This window comes from Cyclopterus lumpus, chromosome 1 (genome assembly GCF_009769545.1).
Source record: "Cyclopterus lumpus isolate fCycLum1 chromosome 1, fCycLum1.pri, whole genome shotgun sequence".
NCBI classification, from domain to species: Eukaryota; Metazoa; Chordata; class Actinopteri; order Perciformes; family Cyclopteridae; genus Cyclopterus; species Cyclopterus lumpus.
This window is the reverse complement of record NC_046966.1, coordinates 4763491-4777625: the sequence shown is the minus strand read 5'-3', so window position 1 is coordinate 4777625 and position 14135 is coordinate 4763491. Positions and strand designations below refer to the sequence as shown.

At 45.5% G+C, this 14135-nt stretch overlaps 1 protein-coding gene across 1 annotated transcript in view; it reads right to left on the bottom strand.

The window, feature by feature from the left end:
* Window positions 1-13932, bottom strand: part of si:dkey-92j12.5 (multiple PDZ domain protein) — a 33811-nt gene extending 19879 nt beyond the window's left edge. The window contains 18 exon segments of the mRNA XM_034545465.1: window positions 1248-1371; window positions 3588-3758; window positions 4507-4716; window positions 5098-5259; window positions 5370-5555; window positions 6656-6802; window positions 6969-7048; window positions 7659-7733; window positions 7993-8206; window positions 8582-8673; window positions 8795-8897; window positions 9014-9121; window positions 9675-9758; window positions 10050-10172; window positions 10283-10351; window positions 10618-10853; window positions 12990-13154; window positions 13920-13932. Of these exon segments, the coding sequence (XP_034401356.1) occupies window positions 1248-1371; window positions 3588-3758; window positions 4507-4716; window positions 5098-5259; window positions 5370-5555; window positions 6656-6802; window positions 6969-7048; window positions 7659-7733; window positions 7993-8206; window positions 8582-8673; window positions 8795-8897; window positions 9014-9121; window positions 9675-9758; window positions 10050-10172; window positions 10283-10351; window positions 10618-10853; window positions 12990-13154; window positions 13920-13932 (2362 nt within the window).
* Between the last annotated feature and the right edge of the window lie 203 nt (window positions 13933-14135).

Sequence of the window (14135 nt, the reverse complement as noted above, 5' to 3'; positions counted from 1 at the left end):
AAAGGGTGCTATAAGTTATTCTAACATAGCATCAAAAACACATAGTTTTTATTTCTCTAACAAACTGCTGCATGCACTTTTAACAATAACTGAACACAAAAAAATCTATTTGCGGTGACCTCAACAAACGTACAGTGAATGCAATAAGTTCACACCATTCGAGAACAAAGACTTCTAAACAGGCTGCATGTCTTCATGTTTTGAGATGAGCAAGGCAAGAAAAGAAGAAAAAAAAAGACCTCATTATGGTCCGTTAAAGCTTCTCCATTAACAGCCTGCTCTAATAAGCCATACAGTCTTTGTGCTACAAACCAACCATATGCTCTACGTACTGTACATGATAGCATCTCCAAATATGGGCATTTAGTCATAGTTGCACATTGGATAGAAATGTACACGGAACCTAATAATAGGAAGAATGTAACGTAGTGCAAAGAGTACCTCAATAATATTGCTTGTTAAAAAAAAAATCCCCAGTTATTCGGGCCTTACAGATGATACTTAATTAGAAGGTCAAACATATTTAAATGAACATAAAACACAGAACATCTGTAAACCCTCCACATTTGGATATCCAGAACACCATGCCGCATTAAATACCTCAGCGAGCAGACCTTCAATATTTTAAACAGATGAAAGACCAAAGAATACACTGACACACAGACTGTAGGTTATGACCTTGTTATTATTATTTTTCTACCTTTGAACATTTACATAATCTTAAACTTCCACCCACCCTAACACACAAACACACACAGACACACACATACACACACAGACACACACACACACACACAGACAGACACACACACACACACGGACACAAAGTAGTGTGTTGAGTTTGTGTCCTTGTGCTTTGCACAGAGCCCTTAGATTAAAGTGCAGGAGCGCCTTACACCCTGTTGTTTTCCTCCCTGTCATGTTTGAATAACCAATGAACTCTCAGCTCTGGAGTATAAACACAAACCTATCTAGAGATCAATATATACTTATTGGTTTTAATGGATTACTGCTCATGCACACCCATGCTAGCCTCACACACACACACACACACACACACACACACACACACACACACACACACACACACAGTAATCATCTCCCCCTCTCAGGTAGGAGAAGCACATCACTTCACCGCTCCTCTTCGGGGCGGTCGTCATCACCGCCGCCTATTAGCGTCATTATCGCCGTGCCGGCGACGTACACACACCAAGACACCATCACCATGAGAAAGACGGAGAACATACCAAGGCTACGGTTGCCCCGGACAACAGTGATTGTCCTCTCAAAGCTGGTGCGGGGGGGCAGAGGTGGCGCCCGCTGCCTGTAGTCGTCCTCCATGTTGCTGAAGCGATGCCGCAGCCGGTTCTCCTGCGAGAGGGATAACAGAGGGCACGAGTGAGTATAGGAGGAACTATTGGATGGATGGCCACGGAACTTGCTTCAGGTAGTCATGGTCCCCAGAGGATCCCTGACTGTGGTGATCCTCTGTCCTTTCGCCCAACAGCCTCAGCTGCACTTTGTGTCTCCGGCTAATTAGCACATGTTAGCATGCTAAAATGCTACGGTGAGATGCAGGCGCCGATGCAGAAGTGTTTTAAATTTTGCATTCTCTCTAATGGCCAGCAGGGGGCGACTTCTTAACGGCAGTCCTCAAACCACTGGCTGACGTCGCGATGACTGCCTCCACTTCCTGTATACAATCTGCGGTAAGATGGCGAACATGGTTTACGTTTTCCCTTGCTAAACATTAGCTTGTAACATTGTCATTAGTTGTGTTTCCATTCAATCGTTTAGCACATTTTCAGCAAACCTTTGAATGTCGTAAACGAATAACATTTGTTATTTTTAACAACAGGTTTGGAGCGAATGGACTCGGCTCGAGCGTACTTTGGTCAGGAGTTGGCGCTACAGGCTATGCTTGACTGAAATCCCAGTCAACAGACGCTGAGAGCAGAAACAGCTAATCAGTCATACGGGTTAAATGTTTCGACAAACGCCTTTCCATAACCCGTTTAGCACATCAACTCTTTTTTTTAAAAGGCAAAAAACAATTGAGGGAAACAATTAAGGAAGCTTCTTTGAATTTTGCCGTTTTAGCTTTTCTAATGCGATTCCTCAATGAATGGAATGGAAACATGCTACTGAGAGCATGTTAGCATGCATAGACTCATAGCTGCTAGCATTGCTGTAGACTCTTACTCCTGTTTTATCAGGAAGTTTTACTCCTGAAACAAAAAACATCAACCTCTGGGAGGCGCTAACATATTTTAGTCTGGATCAAAATGGTACTGAATAACCGACCAACCATCCCAAGGGCATTGTTGACAATGCAGATTTGTTCCAACATAAGCTCTGGTGCAAATTATTTAACCCCTAACCTAGATATAACAACGTCTGGAAAAGTACCTCATAGTGCACTAATGTCCGAACCTACTATCATCACGACTAATCAGATTTCTGATGTGATGAAAAAGAAAGAAGATTTCAAACAACTATTAAGTCTCCGGGGAGAGACATAAAACATGCAGAGAGGAAGACTACTTTGGTCCCCCCAGGGCACTTCACAAAGAAAAAAAAAAAGGGGCAACCGGGAGATCGACTTTGAACTTTCACAGAATGTGCAAGCAGCCCCGAAGTTCTGAAGCTACCTTTGCAACAAGCCGGTCTTTGATGAGAACACACTGACACTTGCTGCTCCGTGTGTGTGTGTGTGTGTGTGTGTGTGTGTGTGTGTGTGTGTGTGTGTGTGTGTGTGTATGTGTGTGTGTATGTGTGTACAGGCTCTTCTCTGAGATACAGTACTGCACGCCCTTGTGCTGGACCGGGCACCAATGTCGTGCAAGCCGTAAGCACTTTCCATTGAGAGGCAACCGTTAGTAATTAAGCAAAAGTGAGAACAAAAGGGCTTCCTCAGTCGAGACCACAATGGAGAAACAAAGTCGTTGACACAGAGCACTTTCTCTATACCTGGCCTAGTGATACTGATACAGCCGGCCCTGAGCTCGCCGCTGTAGAAGGCAAAAAGGGAGAGAACAAACTCCGTCATGGTAATCTCCTTCGAGGCAGCTCAAAATGGCTACCCGCAGAATCTCAGGTAATGAACAACGCTTCATGTGTGATAGAACCACAAGATTCAGACATCTGCAGCGTTAGTGTAACTGTCACGACAAGAGATGCTTTCTGCCGAGTCCAAAGTGTCGCGCTAATGCTGATTTACAAGTATCCCGTTTGGTGAATGTGCATGATTACATAGCTATGCAGTAGTTGTTGTTTTTTTAACGAACAAAATAACAGATGTGGAACTTTCAAATTGAGAATTGAGACCAATTCAGATCAATGTTCGGTAGATAGGATACACAGAACTAGTGCTTTAAAATAATAATTAAACAATTCTGTAGGATGGCACCTAATTATTTGTCAAGCCGACAACATGAGACAAAGTGCCCTTTACTCTCCTGTGGACCACAATTCTAGTGGTTTTCTAAACCACAAAAGAAGTGATCAGAAAGTATGTGAAAAGAACTTTCCAGCAATACCAATTCATTTTAAATCCATTTTATTTATTTTTTTGCTGTTTGACATACCGTTGAAATGTAACACGGCTGGGTGACGCTGTTGTCCTCGAAGTTGCGGGTGTTGGCGTTAGCCTCCGCTGCCTCGGCTAGCAGGCTGATCTGAGTGTGGCTATCGGTGTCATCGTAGGAAGCTCGCAGGCTCCTCTCTGAGATCGGCGTCAAGCCGCCGCACAGTTCCAGCTGAGAAAGCAAAATTTCCAAAAATTACAATGAAGGAGTTTCAAAGAAAAAAGGAGAAAAAACGGTATGTTTGCTTAAAAAGTGGGGTTAAAGAGAGGGTGCTGTAAATTAGACACTTCCTTCTCCTCTCCCCCTTTCTCTCCATCTGTAGTGTGGCCGAGCATTGTGTTCATCTCTCAGCTGCATTAAAAATTCAGACGGCTTGTAACTGGATTCTCTTGTTGCTTGTTACCAAGCCACAGTCCACAACAATAAGAGGAATAAATACAGCGCTCTTCAGAAAAAAGCAACAAACATTGAGGTAATTGTCTTGCATATCTAATATAAAAGTAAAGCATCCTGAATTAAAAAGTCCACGTTTTAATGTATGCATAATGTATATGCTGCAGTCAACGATGACACACTATGACAATATATAAAGTGTCTACTGTCAGACACATACTATAATAGTAATCCCTTTGATAACTCTCGGTGTATTAGGCCATTTAATGAGCAGGAAGTCCTTCACACAGTCGTGCATTTCTATTTTGCTAAATTGTGGCAAAGCACCTTCATTTGTTTTGTTTTATTTCAATTTGCTGGATTTGCACAACACAGATCCAGTTTGTAATTGGATTTTCAAGAAAATGTACTTTGCAACATGAAGTATGATATAGAGTATAATTCGCTCCCTACCCCCCTGGGATTTTGTTGCATTACAACCATAACATTTTCAAATCAAATGAGATATTTACATCTCCTTACATACCGGCAGTGGTTTGGCAACTCCAATGTGCACAGGGCCGTAGCCGGTGGACTTCAGGACGTGCACGGCGTAATCCAGGCTGGAGCACTCCAAGTCACACTCGTTGACGAACATGAGCCGGTCACCAGGCAGCAGGCGACCGTCTCGATCCGCTACACCGCCGGGCACCAAGGACCGGATTACCAGAACTGTTTTGGTGACATCTTCAGGATCCTAGAGATCGATATAAGGACGGTAGACACACAAGGATACTTTGAGATAAATTAGGTGCACCGTGTGCTCGATGAATGCAGGTAAACGACAGAATGAAAGGGACCAGTGGTCTTACATAAAGGCAACAAGCTGCAGTAAAGCTGGCATTTCATTCCATGGCAACAAAAAGCCAGAGCAATGAATTTAGCTCAATAAGACATGTTTTTTTGAACGAAAACAAAAAACTGTAGAAAACTTTACAGTCTCAACGGTTCAGCAACACCCAGAATCCACATGCTTCTCTTTTGCCTTCGCCCTCTCCAACCTGACACTGCTATTCTTAGACCGCAGACTATTCCAGTCTGTTCTATTTGCAGAAGTGCTCGCGGGCTCGTCTCTGACCTGGTAGTCCAGGATGCTGAAGCCCAGTCCCAACTCGCCTTTCTCCAGCTCGACCACCTGAGCGTCTCTCTCCCACATGGCCAGAGGGGGCGACATGGGGGGCACGCCGCGCTTGGTGATGTCCTCGGCCGTGGGACAGGGAATGACACAACCCTGGTCCAACTGGGACACGCAGAAAGGACAGAGGGAAGGAGATTGATTCACGATGTCTACACTGTATTACACTGATGCTTAACCCCTCCATTCACCCTTTCACCGATGTGTGCCCTCACCTTGTCGTTGAACTCGGCCAGCAGCTCTTTCAGGGTGAGATGGGCGTCGTCCTCCTCTTCCTCATCGCTGTCGGGAATCGTGGGGGGTACAATGTGCGAGCACACCAGGCAGACGTGCTTCGGTAGCTCCTTCAGAATATTGACCACCTCCTTGTGCGTCTCTCCAATGAGAGGAATCCCATTCACCTGCCAGGAGGACACTTAATATAAATGAGCAGTCTTTTTAAAATGGATATTCCTATGGTCTGTGATTGGCTGGGTAATGCTTTAATCGTGGGTTGAAAAAAAAAAAATAGAGGGAGAAAACACAGCTGTGCTATAAAAGGTTGAAGTGAAACATTTAAAGAGTGTCTCTTCCCATGACTGTGTGTGTATGAGTGTTAAAGCTGTAGGCGGGCGAGGCTCATTTAAAAAACAAACAGTTGAACAACGCCGCCGCCATGCAGATGTCGCCCGGGGGAGATCAAAGGGGTCGGAGCTGCGACGCACGTGTCAAAAGAGACACGGAGGACACGAGACAGTTTGAACTGTTCTGTGTACAGCGAGCAAAAAGCTACTGTGCGAGTTCATCTGAGTCCTCGTCATGATGAAGGAGGCGTGAACTGGCCCAGCGGAGGAGGGCACGCTCAAATGCACAAGGGCCCACATACTCACACCCACGTTCTTATGTTGCAGGCTGTACTTGAAACTGTGTTTCTGATATATGACTTATGATATGCAATATGCCCATAGACTGTATTTAAGAGGCGGAAGTAACGACACCCATTGTTTTGTTAACTGCGGCTTTGAAGCCGAGAGTTCGACATTTCGGCATTTTCGCAACCAGAAGTGCAACCGAATGCTGAACAATATTTTTTTTATGGACCAGAATGTTTCAATGAACTTTCCCTAACTGAAAACAAAGGGTTAAAATGTGAAGAGGCAAAAAATCACGTCCAATGTTTACTCGGGTAAAGTGGGCTCCTTTTTTCTTACAATTAGATGTTTTCTTTGCAACCAATTTCAGCTCAATTTCTGTTAACCGGCGTAGCATTAAAGCTAACTAGCCTTGCTAATTCCATCATGCTTTATTGCTACACCGGTTACAGAAAAGGAGCTTGTTTGGAGGCAGCGTTGGGCTTTGGAGATTAGCCCGCTACAACGTGATGGCAACGGCACTATGTCAAAATGTCCGCCGCTCCGACCATCCCGCTACGTTGATCTGAAAGGTGTTGTCCGCGCCACTCCTATTCTAGATCTATGATCTCGTAACTTGAGCTGAGTTGAGTTGCAGATGAGTCCGTTACCTCCAATATCTGGTCTCCAGTAAAGATAATGCCACTTTGGCCAACGGGGCCCTCGGGTAAGACGGAGCACAGGTAGTGATGCCCCGCCCGGGCCTCCAGACTGATGCCGAGGCCGCTCGTCTCACTGAACCGCTCCAGCTGACACACCTATAAAGAGTGACGTGAAGTTGAGCGGTGAAGAAGGAGTTTTTTTTTTATTGGAAATGACATGACAATAAAAATAATAAAGCATTTAGATAGGCACAATACTAGGATTTTGGTTTTTTTCTATGCACGTTATCGTAAATGATCATTTAAAACTACAGAGACGTACAATGACTTCATATCGCTGTCCGACTGCATGCTGCCACCTCTTCCTCAGGTCCTCCTCCTCAGCCGGTGACAGTTTCAAACCTGTAAAATGTGCACACACACAAAGCCAATCACCCTCACCTCACACATAAACACACATTCCCATTTCTGTTGCTCCTGTAGCCCTGGATGGTCCAATCAATAAAGAATGGGATTCTATATGAAAACATCACTTTGGCGGGTTTATAGTGCACAAAAACAACATAATTCTTCATGGGGAAAAGCAGCATGTCAACCACAACCACTCAGACAGGCCCACTCAGACAGGCCCACACACACATTCCACAGGCACACACACACACACACACAAATTCACGCCCACCATCTTGTGATTTCTTTGCATACGAATGGTTTCTCGTTCTTTGATTTAAAAACCTTGCAGCAATCAAGGCTTATTGGGCTGTGCTCTCTAATCAAGCCCCCCCCAAAAAATGTTTGTCTAAATGAATCCGTACATGCAGGCGGGGCACGAGGACAAATCCCCCCGGAATCAGCTGAATTAGTCGGGTAAACACACGACCGAACAACGCTATAAATAGACTCCCATCAAAGAGCACGCCTCGCCGTTCCCCGAGTCCAATCAGCGTATCAGACTCCCGAGTCCCCTGATGCGGTTGCAGGCCGCGGTGCAGCACGGGAAGCGGGAGCTTACCGTTTCTGCAGCCGTGTCGGGGACGTCCATTGGCGTATGCCGCTCTCCGGGAGATTTCACGCAGGGAGCAGATTCCTGGGAGACAAGGGGGGAGGAGGGGGTGGGGGGGGGGAGATGCGTTTTGAGCACACGCACATGCGGGGACCCAAACACACAAGAACGTGTACAAATTCCCAGCAAGCATTGTTCTACTTTGAGCAGGTATCAGAAAGTGAATTTGATCATGATTCAACCAGACTGGGCAGGAAGCTCCTGTGGATGATTACTTCCATCGTGAATGTGTTCCCCCATATGCTCAGTAACTTCAAACAGCCCTCTCTCAGCAAAAAGCAACCTGTCTCTTGAATCCTGTTGAGGCCCAGTCTGTAGGGATTGCCTTCGTGGAAGCTGTGGGAGTGTCGGAGGGGGTGCAGCGGAGGCACCGGGGGCAGGATGTGACTCAGACGGACAGCCTTCCTCAGCAGCCTCAGTCGGACCAGGGGGCCCGTCCTCCTCAGCACCTCCATGGCGCGCTGCTCGCTGCAGCCCTGCAGGCTGGCCTCGTCCACCTGGTGGGGAGGGGGGGACGAGACAATGCGTCAGTGGGGAGTAGCCGGGAGGAAAAGCGCAGGTATGATGGAGACACAGAGGCGCACGGTGCGGAGGTAAATTAAACGGGAAAGCAAGAAGAAATCAATAGTAATTCAAAAATAAAAGTTGGAAAGCAGAGGTAAAAGACGGATTGGAGTAAAAGCAAAAACCAGAAGAATTCCCCTCCATCAGCTTAAAAAGACCCTAATTGGTTTACAGTGTATGGAACCACTCAAAGTTGCAAACTGTGCAGATTTCCAGAACCGTTCAGCAGAGAAGATATTTCAGACAACAAGGTATTTGTCTTCAGAGGGCACAATAACCAAACCAAAAAGCTTTTAGCAGGAACTCACAGAGAGGACGATGTCTCCGACGTTGATGCGTCCATCTTGGTCCACGGTGCTGCCTTTCACTATGCTCTTCACTATCACACCGGCGCTGTAGACTGGGGAGAGCGAGATCAATTAAGAGGAGAACGTAGCGTTGATTGTGTAAACGTAGCTTCGTGCTCACACATCTTCATTAATGCCTCACATGTAGCGGGTATCATTCATCACTATGGTTACCTGAGTTTAGGTCACCTATGTAGCTGGAAATGGTGAATCCCAGGCCCCGACTGTTCTTAGTGAACTGCACGCTGAACTCATAGTCGTCAATCAAGTCATTGAGCTGGTAAAAAGCACAGACAGTGAAACAAACCATGTTGTTATTGGGAATATTGTATTTCTTTTTTTTTCTTCTTTCAACATAAAAAGTTAGCGTTCCACTTTCGATCTATTTCACACCTTGCCGTCCAAGCTGTCTTGGCTGAGGACAGGAGATGAAAGGTGGTTGTCCTTGGTAACATCCCTGGCGATGAGCAGTTTCACCTTGGTACCAGCATTTCGCAGCACCTGCGGTCAGGTGGTCATATGTGGGTGTGAAAAAGTGATAGTGTGTGACAATTGCATGTCATAAATAAATTAAATCTAATTTTAAAAAATCTGTTGAAGACATTTTTTCATATATCTTGTTGAAATACTCATTACATCCAGACAGCAAAAAAGAAAAATGTAAAAAAAAAACTAATTGCTGTTGCTGGACTGTAATAAGGCTACCTGAGTCTTGCTAGCTGCTAGCATAACAGCTAGCTTGTTGTTGTTTACGTTCTTATTGATCATTATTGGGGGAGTGGCTATGGAGGCAGGCCTGAAGGACAACACAGACTTTCTTGCTTGATTTAGCACCTACTGGCACTAGCGCTGCAAGTTACTTTCATTGGAAAAGATCTGGCAACACTGGTCTGGGCTTTAAGAGACAGCTGCCCTTTAAGAGTAGCTTAGGCTCACTGAGAACAATCAATCCCAGCTTTTCTATGGAACTTACTTTCTGGTGGTAAACAACAGATACACAGAGCCTGGGTCAGACTTAGCTGTTATTTGAAACATAATACAAACGAAGACTCACCTGTGCCACCTGCTCGCTGTTCATGCCCGCCAGATCCGTATCTCCGATGCGCAGGATTTGATCACCGCTACGCAGGCGCTTATCCTGGGGAGTCCCGTTACAACATTCAGTGTGTTAAAATCTTTAAATACAGGCATGTTTCGCAGACTTTAAATACAACATCTGAGTATGTTGATGGACCTTTAGCATTCATCAATAAGGAAGGAATAGATTCAGATTTTGGGGGGGGGGAAGACTCTTATTGTCATTGAGAGTGAGGTGAGAAGAATGATAGCACTCTCGTTAACAGTGGTGTCGATCTTCTCATCTAACTCACTATTCCTTTACCTTGCTATATAAGGTCTGGCTACGCAGTTGATTGGCAGGTGGATTTACCCGTCCGGCAGCTCCGCCAGGAAGTATGGTTTTGACCATGACACCTGTGCTCCGCCCTCCTATGATGCCAAAACCCAGCCCTTTCCCGTCGTTAATCAGCTCTATCATCTCCACATGACGCCTCTGACATGGCAGCGGTTATAAGAAAAGGGAGAAATACATGAGAGTGGTATAAAGGAAAGGTAAGAAGTTTGATTTTCACTTGCAACACCTCACATGCAAGCCGACTGTACCTCGTGAGCAATGGCAGACAGGTTTCTCCCCATCGACATGGTGCGGGAGATTCGAGGTGGGGTGCAGTACTTAGAAGAAAAAGAAGAACAAAAATGGCAAACTTGAAATGACATTGAGCTAGACGCGCTGAAACCTTCAGACAATGTAATGCAATGTGCTTGAGTTTTATAACGAAATGGGATATTATCAAAGGTGACATTTGGAATGGTGATGAATTACATTTGAAAAAGTGAAAGATCTATCTATATATATGTGGTTGGTTCATGGATTCTAAGAATAAATGGCTTCCTTTTACCATACTCCCTCTCATTTACGGTTCGTATTTTTGACCTACTTGCGATTCAGTGGGAACGCAGTTGTCCGGGTAGATGTCCGAGAAGGACAGATCCTGCGAGCCTAGGGAGTAGGAGCTGCCGTCCCTGTAGATGGATCTGGTGGTGCTGGTCCCTCGGTTCTCCATGGCCCATGTGTAGGAGTCGCTGTGACTCAGCGTCTTCAGGTCCAGCGCCACGCCCTGGCAGGGGCCACAGTTCATGGACACGGATTTGGAAATCTTCCCCTGGTAGGATTGAGAGAGCCAATAAGTGATGGATAAATGAGGGCATGAGGGAGAAAGAGGATAAAAGGGTACAAATGGAGTGGATGCAAGTAAAAGGAGATGGGTTGGGTGGGATAGAGAGACTGAGTAGATGAATGAGAAAAGGATTGATGGATGCGAGGGAAGGGAGAACGAAAATGGACGAGAGAGATAAAGAGATGGGGAAGGGGGATTGATAGAGAGTTGGAGGAAGAAGATATGGAGAGAGAGAGAGAGAGAGAGGAATAGGCTGAGACAGTGATGGAGGGAAATGGAAAGGATTAGGAAATTGAGAAAGGAGGGGCATTGTGATACAATGAAGAACAATGTGAGAGGGAGGACAAATGTGTGTTAGCCAAAATAAAAAGTAAAGAAAGATAGGTTTAAAATGGAGCAGAGAGGGAAAAGATAGGAGCGCAGGAACATAAGGATCTGAGGTAAAGGCTCCTGTTCAATACCACATAAGTTCAACACTGTTCCTGATTGTCTTTTTGGTGTTCAGTTAAAAAGTGTAAAAGGGAGTTCTGCTAGATGCTTATATCTGATGTGAATGCTTTTCCCACTCTAATAATGTTGACACGTGTTGGAATAGCAGTCGTAGAATAAAAGACACACTATCATACTATTAAGACTACGCTTTAAATAAAAACTGGTATTTTTGAAAGATACAAGACCTTGAACAAAAATGGTTTCAGTGTCTGTCCTGATAAAAATCCAGAAACCACTGACATGATGCCTTGTTTCCTGGAATGAAGAGACGCTAAATGACTACAGGCTCACACAAGGCACACAAAGCTAATGTCATAAGAGCGTGGTGCTTTGGGGTTATCTTATTACAGTGCACCGCAACAGACATGATCATTACTGTTGACAACACTGGTGGCTGTATGAAGCACTTAAAGATTAAAAAGTGTGCTATTTAAACGATGTACCATGAATCCCTTCATTTCCTGAATTCAGCTCATGCTATTCGTTCACTGCCAGTCGACGCTGGATTCCCCGGATCCGCTTCATTTAAATAACTCAATCTGACAGCATCCAAACAAGTTGCAGGAGAGAACCGTGAGGAAGTAACGTTACGTTACTGAGCGCCAGTTGGCAAACAAATTATACCAAAATCCTTTTTTTTTTGCGTATCAAAAAATATGCAGTGGTCAACGAAAGAAATTGCAGTATAAAAAACATGCGGTACAGAATTTACAGACGCAGGCTGAAAAAGGCATCATGCAAGAGTGCATTATGTCTTGTTCTCAAGGTTTAGGCCTGGGGACCTGCCTGTCTTGACTTGGGACTAGACTCTAGACTTGCTTGTTCAGACTTGGGACTCAACATGTGCCAGCCTTGAATCTGTCTTGACTTGGGAGTCATGCCTTGCCTGTCCCGACTCTGAACTTGTCTATCTTGACTTGGGATTTGCCTGTCTGGACTTGGGATTTGATTCAAGGCTTGTCTGTCTTGACTTGGGACTTGCCTGTCTTGACTTGGGATTTGACTTGGGACTTGCCTGTTTGCACTTGGGACTTGCCTGTCTGGACTTAGGATTTGACTTGGGACTTGCCTGTCTGGACTTGGGATTTGACTTGGGACTTGCCTGTTTGCACTTGGGACTTGCCTGTCTGGACTTAGGATTTGACTTGGGACTTGCCTGTCTGGACTTGGGATTTGACTTGGGACTTGCCTGTTTGCACTTGGGACTTGCCTGTCTGGACTTGGGATTTGATTCAGGGCTTGTCTGTCTTTACTCGCCTGTCTTGACTTGGGACTTGCAACTTGCCTCTCTTAAGTCTTGACATGAGACATATATGGGATATATATATATATATATATATATATATATATATATATATATATACATACTGTACACATACTGTATAGGCTGAAAAGAAACTTCTAACAGTCTTACAGATGACTTGTGCAAACTCCTCAGCATGAGATTTAGCCACTTCTCCCCCCCGCCCCCCCTCCCCTCTCTTCCTCTCTTTTTCTCAGGGCTTTAGTGGTAAGCTTAGGTAAGCTGATTATTCATCCAGTTTGGTTCGCGCATTCAGTATTTTGGGAACAATTCCGACTGCTTGCCCACCATTCTATATACATCAAAACGCCCACGCAGTCCTGCTTGTGCTGTACCTTGGCCGGGGGCTTCCGCTGAGCTTGCTGTAAGCTGAGTATATGATGGAACAGGGGGCTCTGCAGCACCGTCTTCAGCAGGGAGAGTTTCTCCTGCGTGGGGGCATCTCCTCGCTCCTTCAGTTTGGCTTGCAGTCTCTCCACGGCCTCCAGGGCAAGCTGAGCGTCTGCAGAGAAAGTGTATATAATGTTGTGTCATTCAGATGCAGGATTTCTCCAACATGTTGTTGCTGCTGCTGCCGAGCGACCCTGACACAGACCCGGACCTTTGATAATAAGCCGTGAAATGCCGGGGCTTAATTGGGAGCGATAGGGCAATATATTCTGGTAACTTTGTAAAAAAAAAAAAAAAATCTATCCAGGATGACTTCCCCTGTCAGCACTGTGATACGTATTCAAAAACAATTGAGTTTTTCGGGGGGATTGCTTTTCAATTCCTTCTCAATTCCTTCTCAGTTCTCTTGGTAAAGTCACAGAGTTTCGATCAGCAATTGCCGGGTCAAAACCGAAGCAAAATGTTTATTCGCAAACCAAAATGTTCCTCAAGAAACGTTGACGTCGTACAGGAATTCAACGGCAAACAGCTGAGGTGTTGCGTCAGGTCATATCACCCTTGTTTATTCGGTGGAGTGGAAGCTAATGAGCACAAGCCATGCTTGCAGTAATCGTACCTGGCAGAAGGTTACGACCCTGTAAACTCTTCACGGCCAACGTTTTGACTACTGACCAGACTGTGCCACCTGCGCGTGTGACCCCCCCCCCCCCCCCCCCCCTCGCCCTGTCTGGAAACAGCAAACCTTAAATCGTAAGTCTCACATGATTAGAATGGCAGTGGCGAGGGGGGGGGGGGGGGGGGGGGGGGGATCCACCAAAGTTCACTGGAACGTGTTGGGCTTCAGACTGCGCCTGCAGGGTCACCGGAATGCACTTACCCATGATTTCCATCGCGGCCTCTGCGGATCGTTGTGTGGGAGGGTGGGGGGTTAGATTGTGTATTTGGGACTTTACGGTTTCAGTTACACTCTTCTCTGCTTGGCGCCTGCAACATGAACAACAACAGACACACACACAAAATGAATAGTTGATTAAAAGTTCCATGTTGAACATTATTAATACAATTCCAACCCGAAAAAAAAATGTTTTGGTTG